Consider the following 18,533-nt stretch of genomic DNA (forward strand, 5'->3'; position numbering starts at 1 on the left):
TAGAAAAAGGAAAGGGAACAAGGGATGATGTTCAAATGAAAGCTTTACTTAACACTTTACATTTCAAATAATGCAAATTTCCCCCATTCTTTTCTGTATCTTTAATAAAAGGGTAACAAGATTTTTAATTATGTATTTGCCATGGTACTATGCAGGCTGAAGTCTCTGTATACCAAACCCCAAGCCTTGTTTAACACTGTTTAATGTTGGACAGTGACAACGTCTTATTAACACCTTTTACTCTTTGGGCCCATTTATTCCATCCAAACGAATGCAACACCTCTCGCTCCTGTTAGCCAGAAGCATCCTCCCCTTCAGCCAATGGCCAACCCTCTATTTTTTTTCCAAATCCAGACTGACAAACTTCCTGGGAGAAGTGAACCCTACCGAGGCTGCACTTCCTTCTCCTTTCTTGAAGGGGGCACTGTGGGCAGGGAGGCATCTTAAGGAAGCCATTGGTGGGAGGAGAGACAAACGGAGGTTCTGCAGGTTCAGGGTAGGGAAGACAAGTGTGGGGTGTCCTACCAAGAGTGCTTCATATGTTTTATTAGTTAATTTTGAATATAGGAAATGTAGTCCAAGAGGACAGAAGATTTGCAAGACAATTACATTTGTTGTAGTATTAGTCATAAATGGAACCAGGGTAGCTTGATTCTTGTTTATTTTCTTTTTCTGATAAATATATTGACAGTGTCAAATTTCCCTCATTAAGTTTATATTCATGTTTATTTCAAAACAGTTTTTTAATGGGCATATCAAAATATTCAAAATCCCTCTGGTTGAAATCTTAACACTATTTGAATAAAGAACCAAATCCTGGTAGTTTAATATCACCTGAGTCATCTCATTCACTTCTGCTAGGTCTATCGGACTTTGCTGGGACCACACAGGTAAGTTTTCTTGAACAGAATTTGGCCTCAAGCCTTTTGCTTTCAATTCTGTTAGCCTTTGTTTTTCATCTATTTTCCAGTTCTGATCATATGGAACTGATTCCACTCTCACACCATTATAAGTCCATTAACTTTGGTGTAAAAGAAGAGCCAGAACTTATATTTTCCAGGGACGTCTTTCTTTTCTGTGACTTAACAAGTACACTTGAAAGAAAATCATAGAAAAAAACAACACCTACTGTATGTACCTTTGAAGTTTCATGTCTCAGATTAAAAGTCAGTTCTAGATTGGTGAGAAAGAGATCAGAAAATTCAGGATACATATCCAAAACTTCTAGTAGGTCTTCTCGCTGGATCTTATGCAAGTCACAATAGGTTAAAGCTCTCACATCAGCATTTGATTTCCCTGGTTTTGCATAAAGATGTACCATCTCTCCAAAAATATCATTTTTACCTGCAAAAAAAAATCAGACGGATTATTTTAATTATGAGAACTCCATTAAAATGAATGCACCCATAACTCTTCAAGAAACTTATACTATGGGATATGAAGTTATGAAACCTGATTATCCTGATTTACACCAGTGTATGTCAGAGGAGTAATTCCATCAAAATCAGTGGAGTGACGCTGGTATAAAACTGGACTAAGCAAGAGGAAGATCTGGAAATTTTAAAACTCTGTTTTGAATCAGTTCTGCATTATTCCTGACATAACAGAATACATGCAGAATTTCTACCAGCCCCTTCTTGTAACAAAAATATAATCTAGAGTAGTAAATAATATTGTTCATGATGATGTAATTTTATACTACAGTAGTGCCCAGAGCGCCCAATCTGGATTGAGACTACATTGTCCCAGCAAATATACAAATATATATGATGACATAGTCCTTTCCCCAAAGATCTGCAACAGAAGAAACTGACTCAATTTTCAATGTTAGAATTAACTTTGAACAGTAATTCAAAACCTCCAGAGGCAGCAGCCCCTTAAACAGAGCTGTTTTCATGCTAATACTTTTACAACTCTGCTTTCCTTCAACCTTGACACATTTACAGTATTTATTTCTCACTAAAATAGTCGTCAGTAACGTACGTGCTTGTTTTTCCAAAATCTGCATCTGATCTTTTATAGCATATGTAGTGTGAGGACATAGACACAAAGAACCATGACTTAAGCAGTAACTAGAGAACTCTTTGACAAACTCCCTTGTATAAGGTATAAGGTATACAATGTATAATAATATCTGATATTAAATTTTGTTAACATATCTTGCAAGTACAGTTTGATATCTGTGACAATTATATTGCAGTAATCACTTTGATAACACTTGTTCACATTAGCCTTAAAATATCATAGTTACAAAATGTTGTATCATATTTAATCTATCATGACATACAGTATGATATCATGAATATCATATATCACATCAACTTCTGTTGGAGAGAGAGGCAAACTTTTGAGCTTACACAGAGCTCTTCTCCTCCTCCTTCTTCCTCTGTGTAAGCTCAAAAGCTTGTCTCTCTCACCAACATTCTCTCTGGGTCTAATATCTTGGGACCAACAGGCTACAGCAACCCTTCATCTATCACATAATCATATATATCTAAAGTCCTGTGCTGATACAAAATTTGTATCCATATCTGATCCACGATCCAAAAACACATTCTGTGGCTATCTACATCCACACATATAAAGCGGATAGCCGCAGATCTGCAGGGCTCTCTCTATATATCACCACATTGCCATCCTTCTAATTTCTCCATCTACTGTTTCTCCATCTACAAACTCCCTTGTTTATTGAGCTCCCTGCTGCATCCTGACCTCTGGTAACTGTGGAAGACCAGGAACTCTGTAATCACTCCACACTTTATTCAGGCAAAATCTCCATTGCATGCAGTGAGGTATGTGGGATCAGGCCCTCAGATTGAAATGGCTCCAGAATTCATTTCCATTATCCATCTTTCAAAAATTTACAAAGATTTTGGCCAACATGTTCAGGAGCGAACTTCGATTTTGGGTGCCCATCTTGAGACACTTTGTACCTTGTTATCAGAAGTGCTGAGCGCCCATAGCTCCATACTTCAAAACAAAGATGTAGATGCGCAGTTCCTCTGAAAATAGGGCCCAGAGTGTTTGAAGTTGGGTACCCAAATTCAGTGAATCAGTGGCCACTTAGGAAATGTTGACCTTTGTTTCTGCCCTATAATCCCTTCTTCTGCAAGGCACAAAGGGGACAAAAATGATCACAAACACCTGTCAGCTCCGGCCTGCAAACCTGGAAAGAGGTAGCAATACCTATGAACCATCATACTAACCTTGCCCCCCCTCAACCAACAAGGCTAAAAAGCTCCCCCCTGCATATACTGCATGGTTGGAATTCTGCAAATCTGGGGGGAATGGCAGTCCAGAGATGGAGGAACTGGGAGCAGCCCAACCACGTAGCATTATACTCTCCAGGACAATTGGATTTTCCATTATAATGCTGAGCTGCATTATCTCCCTCTCAGAAAGGGCTTTAGTGTGCTACTGCAATCAGATCAGTAGTGATAACATGGCTTGGCTCCCGAATGAAAATGCTGCCAAAAGGAGGGGATTTGGGGAGAAACAAGGAGGGACGGACTGTCTGTTCAGATCCCCCTCACATCTATGGGTTTCTTTGAGGATTTGGGGACATATGCACACTGCAGAGGGCTTTGGCCATGCTACTTGTGTGTGGCTGCAAACCTGTCCCAGTGGAGGGAAGGATGCATCAACAAGAGTTTTCCATGTTAATTTTCCCTCCTGTGTGCTTTTCTGCAGGAGGCAGATGTTTTTGGCAAAATGTTGTTTATCTTTGTTCTTTTTCAAAGAGGTTTTATTGCAGGCTAATTTCATGCAGGCTAATTTAAACCAGCCCATTATTCTGACCAATATCATTTTATTGTTGATTTGTACTCTCCTATGTGTTTATATTCTTGCTGTCACAAACTGTTGCAGAACAATGCAGCAGCAATCAAGCATAGCACAAGAGCCAATAAAATAAAAATAATTCCCTCATTTTTTCTTGACTGAGGACTACAATTATTTTCACATATTTTAAGATGGTCTCCATGGGATAGATTGTTCAATCTACTCCAAGGTGTTCTGGAAGCTCCACATGGTTCTCCCTCCAGTTTCCCTGGCATTATTCCTTCCAGAGGGATAGGGTTTGCAATAAGAGTAGGAGTCTGTTATGCCACAAAACCTCTGCGGCTCTCAGGTAATACAGGGAGGTCATTTGTCTCTGCAGTAGCCTCTCTCTCCCCTCTGTGTTTTCTATCCTGCTCCCAGTGAAGTAGATGACAAAACTTCTATTGACTCAGTTCAACACAACTCCATTGTAATTAAAGATAGGTGACATTTTTTGCATGCAACTATTTTTGGTGAAAAATGCAGATTTGGCAACACCAAAACATTTCATGAATTCCTGTAAAAATTGCTTCAGTTGACCCCTCCCCTCCAATTCCAAAAAATCAAAACATTTAATTTCAACATTTTCTAAATGAAAAACTTCACTTTTAAAGTTCAAATGACTTTTTGGTTCAACATTTCCTTTAATTCGGTTAAAAAAACCAGTCAAAAATGTTTAACATGATCAAAATTGAAATGAAACATTTTGTTGGACTCAAAATGATTTTTTTTTACTTTTCAATTTTTCAAAATTTTGTTTTTGTTTTGATGTGAAAATTTTTCCTCCCAATTTTTTGGAATTGCCAGTGCATGGAAAAATCCATTGTTCACCCAGCTCCAATTGTAACCTCACCTCTAAGGATTCTGTCACCAGCCAGTGCCATAGGACTGACTCACAGGAGGGGGAAGTGCGTACCTTAATGCCGTTTCACATAATTTTAACTTAGGCAGGTATTTATGTTGGAGTTGATTGGGGAAAATTCTAAATGCACATGCAGCTGGGCTCTTTGATGCACAGGGATTCTCTACTCCCTGCATGGACTCTCCAGATCCTACCCCTTCCCCTGTACAGCAAAGTTACTTGTGATACGGACAGGCCCCCTTCCTGACCATGGGGTGAGGATATTATGTAGGTGCTGCTGCTAAATTAGTCATAAAGAAGCTTGATTTTAAATTAAAGTGACAGTCATTCACAGGGTGCATGCACCAAATATGGCAATGGACTTTTTCAGTCTGCTGTTCTATAGTATGTGCTAGCAGAAAGATGACATTCCATCTCCTTAGTTTGCAAATACATACCAAGAATGGCTACAACTATGTCATTCTTGAGGATTTCTATGGAGCCTCTTGACAGGAAGTAAAGAGCTGTGAGAACGTCACCACAGTGGACTAAGGTGTCACCAGGAGGAGCATGGGTTGTCTTAAACTTCATAGCTAAAGCTCGGAGACAACCTTTACTGGCCCCCTGGAAAGCTTTGCAGTTCTGAAGCAAGTTTTGGTTGAGGTGTAGACAAATGTCAGCTTGTAAGCATTCTGGAAACCCCTTTAGGACCTGAAGAGAAAAATGAAAGCATTTCACATCAATACTATGCAAATAATTTTAAATAACTTGTAATGTTTTCTTTGTTCCCAGTATGAATGCATTGACATAAAAATAGTGGTGGGTAGCAAGGCTGTTCAGAATATTTTCAATTCATCCAGGTTAATGAACATTTAGTTTGATCAAAATATGGGATCAAATGGCTGTTCTCTATATTAATTTAATTTGAATGCTAGTAGGGTCTCTTGAAAGTGTAGTGCTCACACACATTTTTTATTTCTTGCATTACAGGAAATATGATCAGTACGTGTGACTAAATTGCAACAGGATAATGACAAGATATAACTAAATTTGGAAGGATTAGATTTTTATAGGTAACGGTCAGTAAATGTCGATTTTACCATACACACTCTGACAAAAATATTTCCATCGATAATAATCAAAATTTACAAGTAGGTGAAGTAAGAAAAATGCTGCTTGAGAACTTAGAGTTTGGTTTAAGCGCACTTACTTTGTATAACTTGACCTGTGATGTTGGCTATTTGTGTTTTAATGATTACAAGGCTTTAACTTTTTGACTCTCGGGGTCTACAACAATTATTGTCTGACCCCCATCATTTCCCACAACTGAAAATTTAAATAGATAAAAATAGAAAAAATGATTAAAAGCTATAATTTTGCACAACTGTGAAAATTTAAATTGATAAGTGTTGCTAAATATATTTAATTTAGAAATGTATAGCCCAGATCCTCAGTAGGCAAATGGCTTGTGTACTCCATTCAAGCCAGATTTACACAAGCTGAGGATCTGGCCCATAAGCTGCAGGTATTTGCTCATCTGTTATTCAGGTTCACTGGAATTTACCTAGAACTGCGGGATTCCCCAAAGAGACACTGTTAATTTTGTTCATGGAATGAAGACAAGGATTCTGCTTACAACTTGGTCATTTTGGGCGAGAGATTTGCTAAATTGTTCAGCATTAACCTTTGTTTTCTCTGAAGGTAATGGAAATTTTACTATTCATTTCAATGGAAACAATGCCCACCCATTGAGTAAACTCATTGTATTCAGAAACTGGACTTACACATAAGTTACTAGGCATTGTCCACTTCGTAGGCCACATCCTGCTTGTTTTTCACTTATGCAGAGAGTCCCATTAAAGTTAATGGGCCAAATTTTCTTTTATTACACAGTTTTCTTTGATTTCAAGGGGAGTTGCATATGCATATCTGAATTCGACACAATGGGACTAATCATATGAGTAATATGAACAGGATTTGCCTTCCTGCTATTAACACAGTCTATTGATCTATGACTTTTTCTTTTACAGTGTGTACGCACGCACATAAGTAATATCAATGGGTATTTCTGTAGAGAATGCAATTTAAAATAATTCCTGTCATAACAGTATTCAGTCCTCACTGTATATTTTCTTATTTCAGCACAATAAAGGTCTGTGCAGTCATTCCTATTGCATAAATAGGTTCTTAACTGCTATCTCTCGCCTTGTTAACAGAGAAGAGGAATGTGTACATTTCTGACATGAGGCTATTTGTCCACCGAAGCCAAGCTATGATTTACAAATGAAACATTAGTACCTTTAATTGCTTTTGAAATATTTCTATGATTGCTAACAGAAATCAATACAGCTTCTACTGTGAAATAACAGAAAACACAATGTTATAACACACATTTATACAAATAGTTTAACAATTTATGGCCTTTGGACACTATCACACCAGTCTATACATCTTCAAAGAAGCCAGAATTCAACAAGAAGCAAAGGAAAACAAAAAAATAAAAAAGGAAAAGCTCCAATTTCACCACTCTGTTACCAATGTCTAACCACATATTACCAGATATTGCTTAAAGTACAATTGGTTCTATTTATTTTAATATGGTTGTTTCCAAACATATTAACAAGTTACTATCATTTACAAAATTTATCATGTTCTGAATAATACAGCAAAACTGATATCTAAACATCTTAGATCAAAGTCTGGGGGATGAAAAGTTGGAAATATTTGCTTTTAAATTACTTTGATCTGTTCATGTGACTGAAGAAAAGAACTTAATATTTTGAAGTGTTTAATTTTTAATCTCTCACTCTCTCTTTTTGTTATGCTCCCATTTTAATACAATTTAGAAGAGCCCAAATGTTAAATGACATGAAATACCAACCTATTTTCAATTCAGGTGTGCTAAAAGTGAAATGTTTTTGTGTTGTTAGACACACAGAAGAACAGTCTTAACATGAATCAGATTCACTTCAGTTTTTATTTGTATTATTTAACAAAGAATTTTACTTTACTATTAAACAAAAGCTATGCAGAGCATGTTTGTTGGGTTAGTTAATATTTCTGCACATTTTTGGTTTATTTGGAGAAACAAGTATAAAGGTCATTAATTTGTTCTGACTATGAAGATGTTATAAACCATTGCCTAATATTTGTTAGTTGCTGTATTCATATTTCAATAGCACCCAAAATGTACTAGGCACTGTACAAACATGTATGAGGAGATAGGCCCTGCCTGAGAGAGATTATACCCTAAAATACCATAAATACTGTACATCAGGTATTAAAAGCATTTATGATTTGAAGCTATGATTTTCAACGGTCCCTAAGGAAAATGGGCACCCAAAGTCCATTTAATTGTGATGGGAGTTGGGTGCTTTTTGGCAGTTTTGAAAAATCACAGCCTAAATTTTTGACTTCAGAAGAGTTAAAATTCGTTAGAACATTGGTATATACAGTACTTCTAAGAGCAGAATTGCCTCACCACTTTTATTATACTTGATCATATTTTAAATATTAGCAAATTGTGTGTTTTAGATTATTTGGTCAGTCTGCCATAAAATTTATGTATTCTTTTCTAATCCATGCTGGTCTTTATGAAAATATTTGGTTCAGCAATTTTACCAAGATGTTAAAAAAAAAAAAAAAGAAGAGCGATTCTGATCTCACACCACTGTAAATCCAGAATAACTGTATTCAGATTAATGGAGTTACAACTCCTATTAGATTGGTGAATTGGGAAACCAGGCCTTAATATTTATAGAGTACCCAGAATTGCCAACCCAAAGTGTTCAATAATCAGGAGTTAGGTCTTCAAAAATTATGTGTTTTTTTTTAAATAGGGGGTTCTTTTATCATCTAGTTTCTAGGCCATTAAGTATACTCTGGTAACATTTACAAGTTTCTCTGTGACTAGGAGTAGTAAAAACTTACTCTCTAAAAAATAAAACCTGAGATTCACTTTGTAGCTATCTGACTTGAGAAGCTGGAGCTTTAAGAAAACCACTAACAATTGTGAGACCTGTGATGAAATTATGAAAATTGACAACACTGAGTGCAACATATATAGGAACTGCTTTCAAAACAGCATCATTCTAAGTGACAGATTTTGTGATAGTCACGTTGTGGGGGGTCTATCAAGAGAAGATTTTTAAATGTGTGTGTTTTAGTTTCTCCATTCTTCCCCTTCATGTTTCTACCTCCACACTCTGACACCTCAGTAATCTCTTCCCACTGGGCTCTGTTCAGCAAAAACACAGATTTTCATGTTTTTTGCAACTGAACCTCTAGGGGCTTCCCCACCATGGTACTTGAGTGTAATTCAGGAGACTCCGCTCTCCCCACAATGCTATCATACTTCTTTACTACTGGTTTTAGCTCTGTTCTTTGGCAGCCATGGGGCACAAACTCATTCCTCATCTTTGCAACCCAGTGTATGGCATATAATGTTTGACTGATCTTATTTGGCATCCTCAGTGAGAAAAGTTAAACTCAAACACAGGGGAGGATTCTCTACACCAAGCTGTGAGTCATGATCAGGAGCAACCTAGAAAGGAAAGTATTTCTATTATTCAAATTGGCTAGAAGATTAGTCCTTTGGATGAGGTGAGGAATTCTTGCCACATAACTTACTGTGGGTATGTCTACACTGCAGTTAGAAACCCATGGCTGGCCATTGCCAGCTGACTCAGGCTCATGGGGCTTGGGCTAAGAGGCTGTTTAATTGCGGTGTAAACATTCAAGCTATGTCCCAAAGGTTGGGCTCCAGCCCAAGCTCAAACACCTATACTGCAATTAAACAGCCCATTGGCCCACATCAGCTGGCACAAGCCAGCCGCAGGTGTCTAATGGCAGGGTAGACATACCCTGAGATGACTGGTATTGAAAGCTTTTCCAAGAATGTTCTATTGGATGCCAACCTCACCTGTATCTTGATTCACAAGGATTTATGACAGTAGAATGAGCAATATCTATGAGTATCAGAGGAGTAGCCATGTTAGTCTGGATCTGTAAAAGCGGCAAAGACTTCTGTGGCACCTTATAGACTAACAGACATATTGGAGCATAAGCTTTCGTGGGTGAATATCCACTTTGCCAGATGCATGTAGTGGAAATTTCCAGAGGCAGGTATAAATATGCAAGCAAGACAACAGCACCTGCTTTATCAGTGAATAAATACACTTTATTCATAGTGTATGAAGAAACTTGCACAAGTACAGACAGATGATATCTTCCTTTCCAAATGCAAACAGATGGACATCATACCAAATGGACTAAAGGTGAAAAATCCATTGCTATCTACATTCTGCACAGACCATAGTGAGAGATTATGCTATATACTATCAAAGAAACTGAAGAACCACCTGATAAGCATCAAAAAAGAGTTCTCCAACCTGGAGACTCTCATAAATAACCAACCTTCCATACAAACGGATTATACTAAAATAAGACAGGAGATCTACGTTACACACTTCACCTCTCTACAAAGGAAAAAGGACTGTAAGCTGTCTAAAATCCTACCTGCCACATGGGGCCACAACAGTGGTACCCCTAACTCACTCAGCAATATGGTCAATCTATCCAGCTACACAGTCAGCCTTGCAGAAGAGTCTGTCCTATCTCGGGGACATTCTTTTTGCCCCCCCGCCCCCAACATGATACAGTTCTGCGGTAACCTGGAAGCCTACTTTCGCCATCTCCAACTCAAAGAATACTTTCAAGATAACACTGAACAACGCACTGATACACAGATGAACTCCACATGGACTCCTCCTGAGGGTCGAAATGACAGTCTAGACCTATACATAGAATGCTTCCACCGATGTGCACAGGCAGAAATTGTGGAAAAACAATATAGCTTCCCTCATAACCTAAGTCGTGCAGAACGCAATGCCATCCACAGCCTCAGAAACAACCCTGACATTATAATCAAAGAGGCTGATAAAGGAGGTGCTGTTGTCATCATGAACAGGTCTGACTACCAAAAGGAGGCTGCCAGACAACTCTCCAATACTAAATTCTACAGGCCACTTTCCTCAGATCCCACTTAGGAATACACTAAGAAACTGCTCCATCTACTCAGGACACTTCCTACACTAACACAGGAACAAATCAACATACCCTTAGAACCCTGACTGGGTTATTCTATCTACTACCCAAGATCCACAAACCCGGAAATCCTGGATGCCCCATCATCTTGGGCATTGGCACTCTCACTGAAGGACTTTCCGGATATGCGGACTCTCTACTTAGACCCTATGCCACCAGCACTCCCAGCTATCTCCATGACACCACTGATTTCCTGAGAAAACTACAATGTATTGGTGATCTTCCAGAAAACACCATCCTAGCCACCATGAATGTAGAGGCTCTCTACACAAACATCCCACACACAGATGGAATACAAGCTGTCAGGAACAGTATCCCTGATGACGCCACAGCACAACTGGTTGCTGAGCTCTGTGACTTTATCCTCACGCACAATTATTTCAAATTTGGTGACAATATATACTTCCAGGTCAGTGGCACCACTATGGGCACCCACATGGCCCCAAAATATGCCAACGTTTTTATGGCTGACCTGGAGCAACGCTTCCTCAGCTCTTGTCCACTCATGCCCCTTCTCTACCTATTCTACATTGATGACATTTTCATCATCTGGACCCATGGGAAGGAAACCCTGGAAGAATTCCACCACAGTTTCAACAGCTTCCACCCCACCGTCAACCTCAGCCTGGACCAATCTACACAGGAGGTCCACTTCCTAGACACCACGGTGCAAATAAGTGACGGTCACGTTAACACCACCCTATACCGAAAACCCACCGACTGCTATGCCTACCTTCATGCCTCCAGCTTCCATCCTGGACACACCACACGATTCATTGTCTACAGCCAAATGCTGAGGTACAACAGCATTTGCTCCAACCCCTCAGACAGAGACCAACACCTACAAGATCTTAACCAAGCATTCTCAAAACTACGATACCCGCACGAGGAAATAAGGAAACAGATCAACAGAGCCAGATGTGTACCCAGAAGCCTCCTGCTGCGAGACAAGCCCAAGAAAGAAACCATCAGAACTCCACTGGCCATCACATACAGTCCTCAGCTAAAACCTCTCCAATGCATCATCAGTGATCTACAACCCATCCTGGACAATGATCCCTCACTTTCATAGGCCTTGGGAGGCAGGCCAGTCCTCACCCACAGACAACCCGCCAACCTGAAGCATATTCTCACCAGCAACTACACACCGCACCATAGTAACTCTAACTCAGGAACCAATCCTTGCAACAAACCTCAATGCCAACTCTGCCCACATATCTACACCAGCGACACCATCACAGGACCTAACCAGATCAGCCATACCATCACCAGTTCATTCACCTGCACGTTCACCAATATAATATATGCCATCATGTAACAGCAATGCCAGTCTGCTATGTACATTTGCCAAACTGGACAGTCCCTATGTAAAAGGATAAATGGACACAAATCAGATATTAGGAATGGCAATATACAAAAACCTGTAGGAGAACACTTCAATGGACACACAATAGCAGATTTATAGGTAGCCATCCTGCAGCAAAAAAACTTCAGGACCAGACTTCAAAGAGAAACTGCTGAGCTTCAGTTCATTTGCAAATTTGACACCATTAGCTCAGGATTAAAGAAAGACTGTGACTGGCTAGCCAACTGCAAAAGCAGTTTCCCCTCCCTTGGTGTTCACACCTCAGCTCTCCCTGATTGAGCTAACCTCGTTAGCCCTAGCCTGATTCTTGCTTGCATATTTATACCTGCCTCTGGAAATTTCCACTACATGCATCCAATGAAGTGGGTATACACCCACGAAAGCTTAATATCTATGAGGTTTAACTTCAGGCAACCATCTTATTTTTATGCTTGCTACTGATAGATACAATTAATAATTAGGAAAAGTGGCCCGTGTTTACTGTCTGAGACAATAATAATGTACATGATGAGCCATGTGGGTTTTGCATTTTCTGTTGAACTACTGAACAGTTTTTTGATATGCCATCAACTTCTGTCCCTGACAAGATACTAGGGAAGTACTCCAATAGGTGCAAATCAGGGTACTGCTACAGCAGTTATTTCCATTATTGCTTTATTGGTGGGATGATACTCATGAAAAACCCACAAATACATCAGTAAAGTCAAAGACTACTGTGTAGTTAATGATGAATATTTCAAGGTAACCACTGTTTCACAGTATCTTTTGCATCCCTTAACTGAGTCTCCTTTCCAGGTTGGTCAGGATTATTGCACAGTAAATCCTCTATAAATGAGCAATCATGAAGAAACACTTGCATGGGCTAGCCTTACAGCTTTTTTTGCACCATGCTAACAGGCCTTTTATTAATATGTTTTGACTCATGTGATTTGAAACAACTTGCATTATTTTTCAACCTTTATTTGTGAGCTGACTGGGCCGGCAGGAAACAGAAGAATTGTACTGGGTTATCTTTGATTATATCTAACGGTTGAGGTGTTGTACAGAACCAGCAGATGCAATGTGTTTTGTTTCTTTGTTTTTATCTTCACTCTACTTGCCCCAAAATGCCACATTCCATGTATTTTTGCTGACCATTTCAAGCTACATTGCTTTTACATATTGCATGTTCATTGGGACAGGTGTGGTACATGATTTGTGTTTCATATTCAGTGGTAGTGCTTTCACACTCATTGGAAATTCAGTTTTTCTTTCTGTCAGGCATAGGCTTGCCTTTGGAAGGAAATCTTTGAGGGATGTGATATCCTTTTTCTTACATATATTTTGATTCCGCAAGCAGTACATGTTGCAATACACTGGTCCTAGTGGCAGTCAGTGGTGCTCCTTGTACTGTGTGTCTCTCGTCCAATGGTTCAAATTGTCTCTTTTGATACTGACATGATCAACCATAAAGCAGCATGCACTTGACACTCAGAGTGGACTTTCTGCAGAAGAGATCACACTAACTATGTTAGGACGACTCCTCACCCCAAACTCATTTTTGCCTGGCATCCCTCCCCTGAAGAGAGAGTCAGACCTGTTTATGAATGAAGACATACCAAACCAATAATCAAAGAGGCAGGGATAAGTGTAGGCATGTAAGAGAACATATATGCATTATGGACTTAATCCTGCACCATTTAAATCAATGGGATTTTTTCCATTGATTTCAATAAATGTAGAATTAAAAGCCCTTTGAGTGTTTGCTGAGGGAATCTCTACATGCTTTTCCTTAACTAACCTAATACTAAAGGAGTACTTGTGGCACCTTAGAGACTAACCAATTTATTTGAGCATGAGCTTTCGTGAGCTACAGCTCACTTCATCGGATGAGCTGTAGCTCACAAAAGCTCATGCTCAAATAAATTGGTTAGTCTCTAAGGTGCCACAAGTACTCCTTTTCTTTTTGCAAAGACAGACTAACACGCTGTTACTCTGAAACTTATCTAATACTGAGGTACATGCCTCAGCATATGTCTACACTATGCAAAGCTACAACATCATAGCTATTCTGACATAACCCTTTAGTGTGTAGATGCAATCTACACCAATGGAAAATTTTTTTTCCATTGGTGTAGGAATACCCTTCCCTGATAATGGCAGTTACATCAACCGAAACATTCCTCTATCAACATAGCTGTCTCCCCCCTGGGAGTTAGCTATGTTATAGCTATTCCAGCCTATGTCAACCTAACTTTTAAAGTTAACACAATATACTTGGCTGGGTTTTTAGCCAGTTTATTATAGATCAGAGCGATGTGCAGAATGGAAAAAGATATTTTATATTTTTCCACCATATTTTCTTACATCTACGGTGAAGAAGGCAGTTTTTAAACCTATCTATATGACTGTAAGAGATAAGTCTTTGGGGCATGTAACAATGTTTCAAGATTTACATTCTGTAGACACTTAAGGAGCTTCAGGCTGCAACCTATGAGTTGGACTTATATGTATCTCTTCTTTTTGAGAAGTCCAGTGAGGAAACACTTTGTCTATAATTGGAGAAGATTGTTAATTCCTCCTTTTAGAAAGACCTGGCGGCAGATGGGTGATTTATGGCTAGCAATCTCACTAGTTAATATTCTGTCTGTAATCTCCAGTTTTTATGGAAAGAAATTGAGATGGTTTTGGTAAAGCAACTAAAAAGATATCTAGAGCCCTCAGATAGATCTAGAGATTCTTTCTTCTAACTATCATTTCTTTGGTCTTTCCTGGGTTCAGTTAAAGCCAGCTGTTCTTTACTCCAATTTACTTTATGTGGTAGGATATCAGGGAGGCCATACTTTCTAAGATGAATAAAAAGGTGACAGAGCTATGTGCAATTACTAGCAATGTACCCCTCTTGTCATCTCATCATAGGCCTGATCCAAAACACAATGAAGTCAATCAAAAGATTCTATTTTATGTTCTGTATCAGGTACCTAACCATTACACCCTCTGGGAGAATATTGGCAAAGTTCACAGGGAGGAGAGAAACAGCTGACTCTCAGGATCTATGAGAAGAAAAAAGAATAGATAATGGGAATCAATGGGATGCTTTTAAACTATGGCAGACAGGGTCAAGCAATATCTTGTGATTGATAGTATCCAGAATGGCTGACAATTCTAGAAGTTTCAGCATCATTGTTTTGCCACTGTTCATCATAAGGAGATCTTCCATCAGTTTTGGCTGTCTGACAGGAACCAGCCTGAAGCCTGACTGGAGGAATCTAGACTATCACTGAAGGCCAGGTGCTACTAAAGGCTCTTTGCAATTACTTACATAAAAACCTTACCAGAGAGAAGAGGTTCTAGACTATACAATAGTTAAGCTATGTCAGTGATGTCTGAGTTTTAGTTTTTTTGAGAACATGCCATTTAGAGCATGTTTCAGGATATTAGGACACCAGGCCAAGTTCCATCTCTAGGAAGAGTTAACGGTTTCTGTGAGCAGTGGGCCAGGGCATTTCACATGGCTTTGACCAGTTAAAAAGGACAAGGGGCAAGGTCTTAGGCAGAGGCACAAAATCCTTTCAGTGCATCTAGTGCCCCTATGTATAGGATTAGGCACATTTCTATCGCAATGGCTGGAAATACAAGATTCTTCCTCTCTGTGCCTAAAAAACTGTTTTGGAGTCACATGATTTTGGCACAATATGAAAGAGTTCCTTAAAACAGATAGCAGTCAGAGGAGGCAATCTGGGTTTTCAAGTGATTCCCCTTGGGATGAGATTTGCTGATTGCTATCATCATGGAGAAGTAGAAACTTTTGGTTTCAATCAGCACTTACGCACAGGTTTGTGTGAAATACTTTTTCTGGAATTCTCCATCCACATGCCAGCTTCCTTATTAACTTTGTGAGTTTATCTGAGAGCTATGGTGAACTGGGTGGTGGTAGGCAGTGTTTGGAAGCCTAAGTGTTGTGGACAGGAAGTGGTCTGAATGTTTTATTAGGTCATTGCCCCCTAATTCAAGGAGAGAATAATTTTTACTACTATAAAAATTAGGAAGCTGACAAGGTCCATGAGGTTTCCAGGGATAGGACAATGTAGGCGGTCTCTTTTCTAGGATGGGCAGAGTGAAAGGCCAGGCTTCAGGCTGTGACCTGTTCTTTTGAATGCAGATTTTGTTCCGATTATCTCTGTCTATCTAAGTATGTATATGGACTTCATCACTCTGAAATCGTTCAGACAATTCTTTTTGCCTTACAACACTCCTGTGAGGTAGGGAAGTATGATTTTATCCTTGTCCCAGTGGCAGATAAGACAAAGAGATGTTAATGACTTGCCCAACGTCATACATGGGAGAGCCAGGAACAGAAGCTATATCTCCTGAGTTCCAGCCCAGTGCCTTAACCACAAGACCTCCTCATGTCTCTGTGAGCTTCATAATGGATCACTGAAATGTTCACTCCTGAAAACCTCTTGGAAACGTCAACTGTTGTAGAATGTGGCTGACCATCTCATTTTTTTACTTCATGGTCAGTTCCGTGGTGAGTCATATCCTGTCTTCATTATGGAATGAAGGCAATCAGTGGTAGAAAGATTAGTAATTATCCTGTTTGTGAGACTTTAGCCCACGAAACAATGCAATGAACTATTGATAGAAGATTAGTTTATTCATATGCTCAAGCCTTATAAGTCTCTTCTGTTGGATCTCTCGATTAGTTGTAGATTTTTGGTCATTAGCCAATATTACAATAGACAAGGGAAAAACAACTTCCCAGTTCCCAGTCTATTCATATTTGAGGTATGTTTTGTCTCTCTCAAGTAAAACTGAGTAGGAAACTGTCCTGAATTTTTTTTAATTTTTATTTTTTGAGATTTTTCAGAAAATTTCCCATTATGCATCAAAAGTTTCTGTTGCAGCTGGCATGTTCCTGCAAAAAGTTTCAGTTTCAACAAATGGGCATTTTCAGAAAAAAACCTCTCTGTTGGAAAATTGCCACTCAGTTCTAATCTCAGCCAATTCATTTACGGGTTAATGATCCATACTCTTGCAATTTGGGTACAGTTCAGATGTGATAGAGAAATCAGTGTAGTTAATGGCTCTGGTCAGGATGGAGTTAAGTTAACCTCACTTTGGCTTGTGAAATGTGAATTGTTCTCTTATCTTTCTGGAATGTACATAGACAGCACATGATGGTAGCATCACTTTGGGCTTGAGAAGTGATTGTATCAGGAGGATAAGCAAATGTAGGCTGTGTTGAAACAGTTGTACCACACAATATAAAACTGAGAAATCTCCGTGCACTACCAGCTGGTGAAAGCTGCCTTTTTGATACAGTACCATTTATGGCCCTTATCCTGCATATAATTAGGCATGTGCTTTTCTTTACGCACACAACTAGCACCATTGCAGCCAATGAGACTAGTCACATGTGTCAAAATTAAGCATATTCATAGTACTTGCAGGAGAAGGGCCTAAAATGTATATTGGAAGAAATGATGACCTGTTATCCCCTTTTATAGTATTAAATCCGAAAATAAAAAGTAAAACTTCCTCCAGTCTATATCTGAAATTTTAATTAAAATACATGTTTGGGCAAACCCTTCCCAGAGCATGGTCCACTTATTCTGGACTTTCTTTTAGGTAAAATAAACCAATACATCTATCGTGATGCACAGAAAAATCCATGGGAAAGTGAGGGTTAGAAGAAACACATGAATAATTGAAAAAAGGATCTTCGGATATTAAATATTGCTTCTTTCTATAAGGAGAAGTACAGTCATGCTGTTATCAGTAGGTACTGGACTGATAATATTGGAAGGAAGTGGAAAACATAAGGAGAAAAGAATACAAGAAAAACAGAACAGGATAGTCTGAAAAATTCTAGAACATAATGAAACAATCCCTTTGAATCTCAGGGACTGGCAGGAGCTTTCATCATAAATCATCTTTTGTAACTAACTTTGCCAGTGAATAAAACAACAGCATGATTCAAATTATGCCTATTCTGTAGACTCAATAATTTGATCCAGATTAAAGTAAATCCTAAATACTGTTTATCCAATCCATGCAAAATTATATTATCAGTACAACTGTTTTATCAAAATACATTATGCAATGCATCAAAATCAAAGAGACGTAGAAGTGAAGCAGAGAGGAACAAATGAATCATGTTCTCAGCATCTTTCACCACCAGAGCTTGAAGGTTACTTCTATGTTCAGTCATCTAACATGAACATGAAATATCTCCTTATTTTCAGTAAAAAATTGCAGGATTTTTTTTTAAAGAAAGCAAGTGGTTTTTATCTAAGTACAGTATTATTTCTTAGGTGAAAAGTTAATTTGTTTTCCCTGAATTCTTAAATTATTAGTGCTGACATGTAAAAGCATTTTTGAAACAATATTCATATTAGTTATTTATATCATATACATAAA

The 18,533-nt window shown here is 38.7% G+C and overlaps 1 protein-coding gene across 11 annotated transcripts in view; it reads right to left on the reverse strand.

Moving 5' to 3' along the window:
* KCNH7 (potassium voltage-gated channel subfamily H member 7) overlaps positions 1–18,533 on the reverse strand; it is a 343,770-nt gene that overhangs the window by 30,198 nt on the left and 295,039 nt on the right. For 8 of the 11 annotated variants that reach the window (XM_073305646.1, XM_073305643.1, XM_073305641.1 and 5 more), the window contains 2 exons: positions 5,119–5,371; positions 1,130–1,344 (listed from right to left, as the gene is read on the reverse strand). In XM_073305646.1, coding sequence (XP_073161747.1) covers positions 1,130–1,344; positions 5,119–5,371 — 468 coding nt within the window. The remainder of the gene's footprint in view (positions 1–1,129; positions 1,345–5,118; positions 5,372–18,533) is intronic. The other 3 variants (XM_073305642.1, XM_073305636.1, XM_073305637.1) reach the window with 2 other exon arrangements.

The sequence above is a fragment of the Lepidochelys kempii genome, chromosome 11 (assembly GCF_965140265.1).
Source record: "Lepidochelys kempii isolate rLepKem1 chromosome 11, rLepKem1.hap2, whole genome shotgun sequence".
NCBI lineage: Eukaryota > Metazoa > Chordata > Testudines > Cheloniidae > Lepidochelys > Lepidochelys kempii.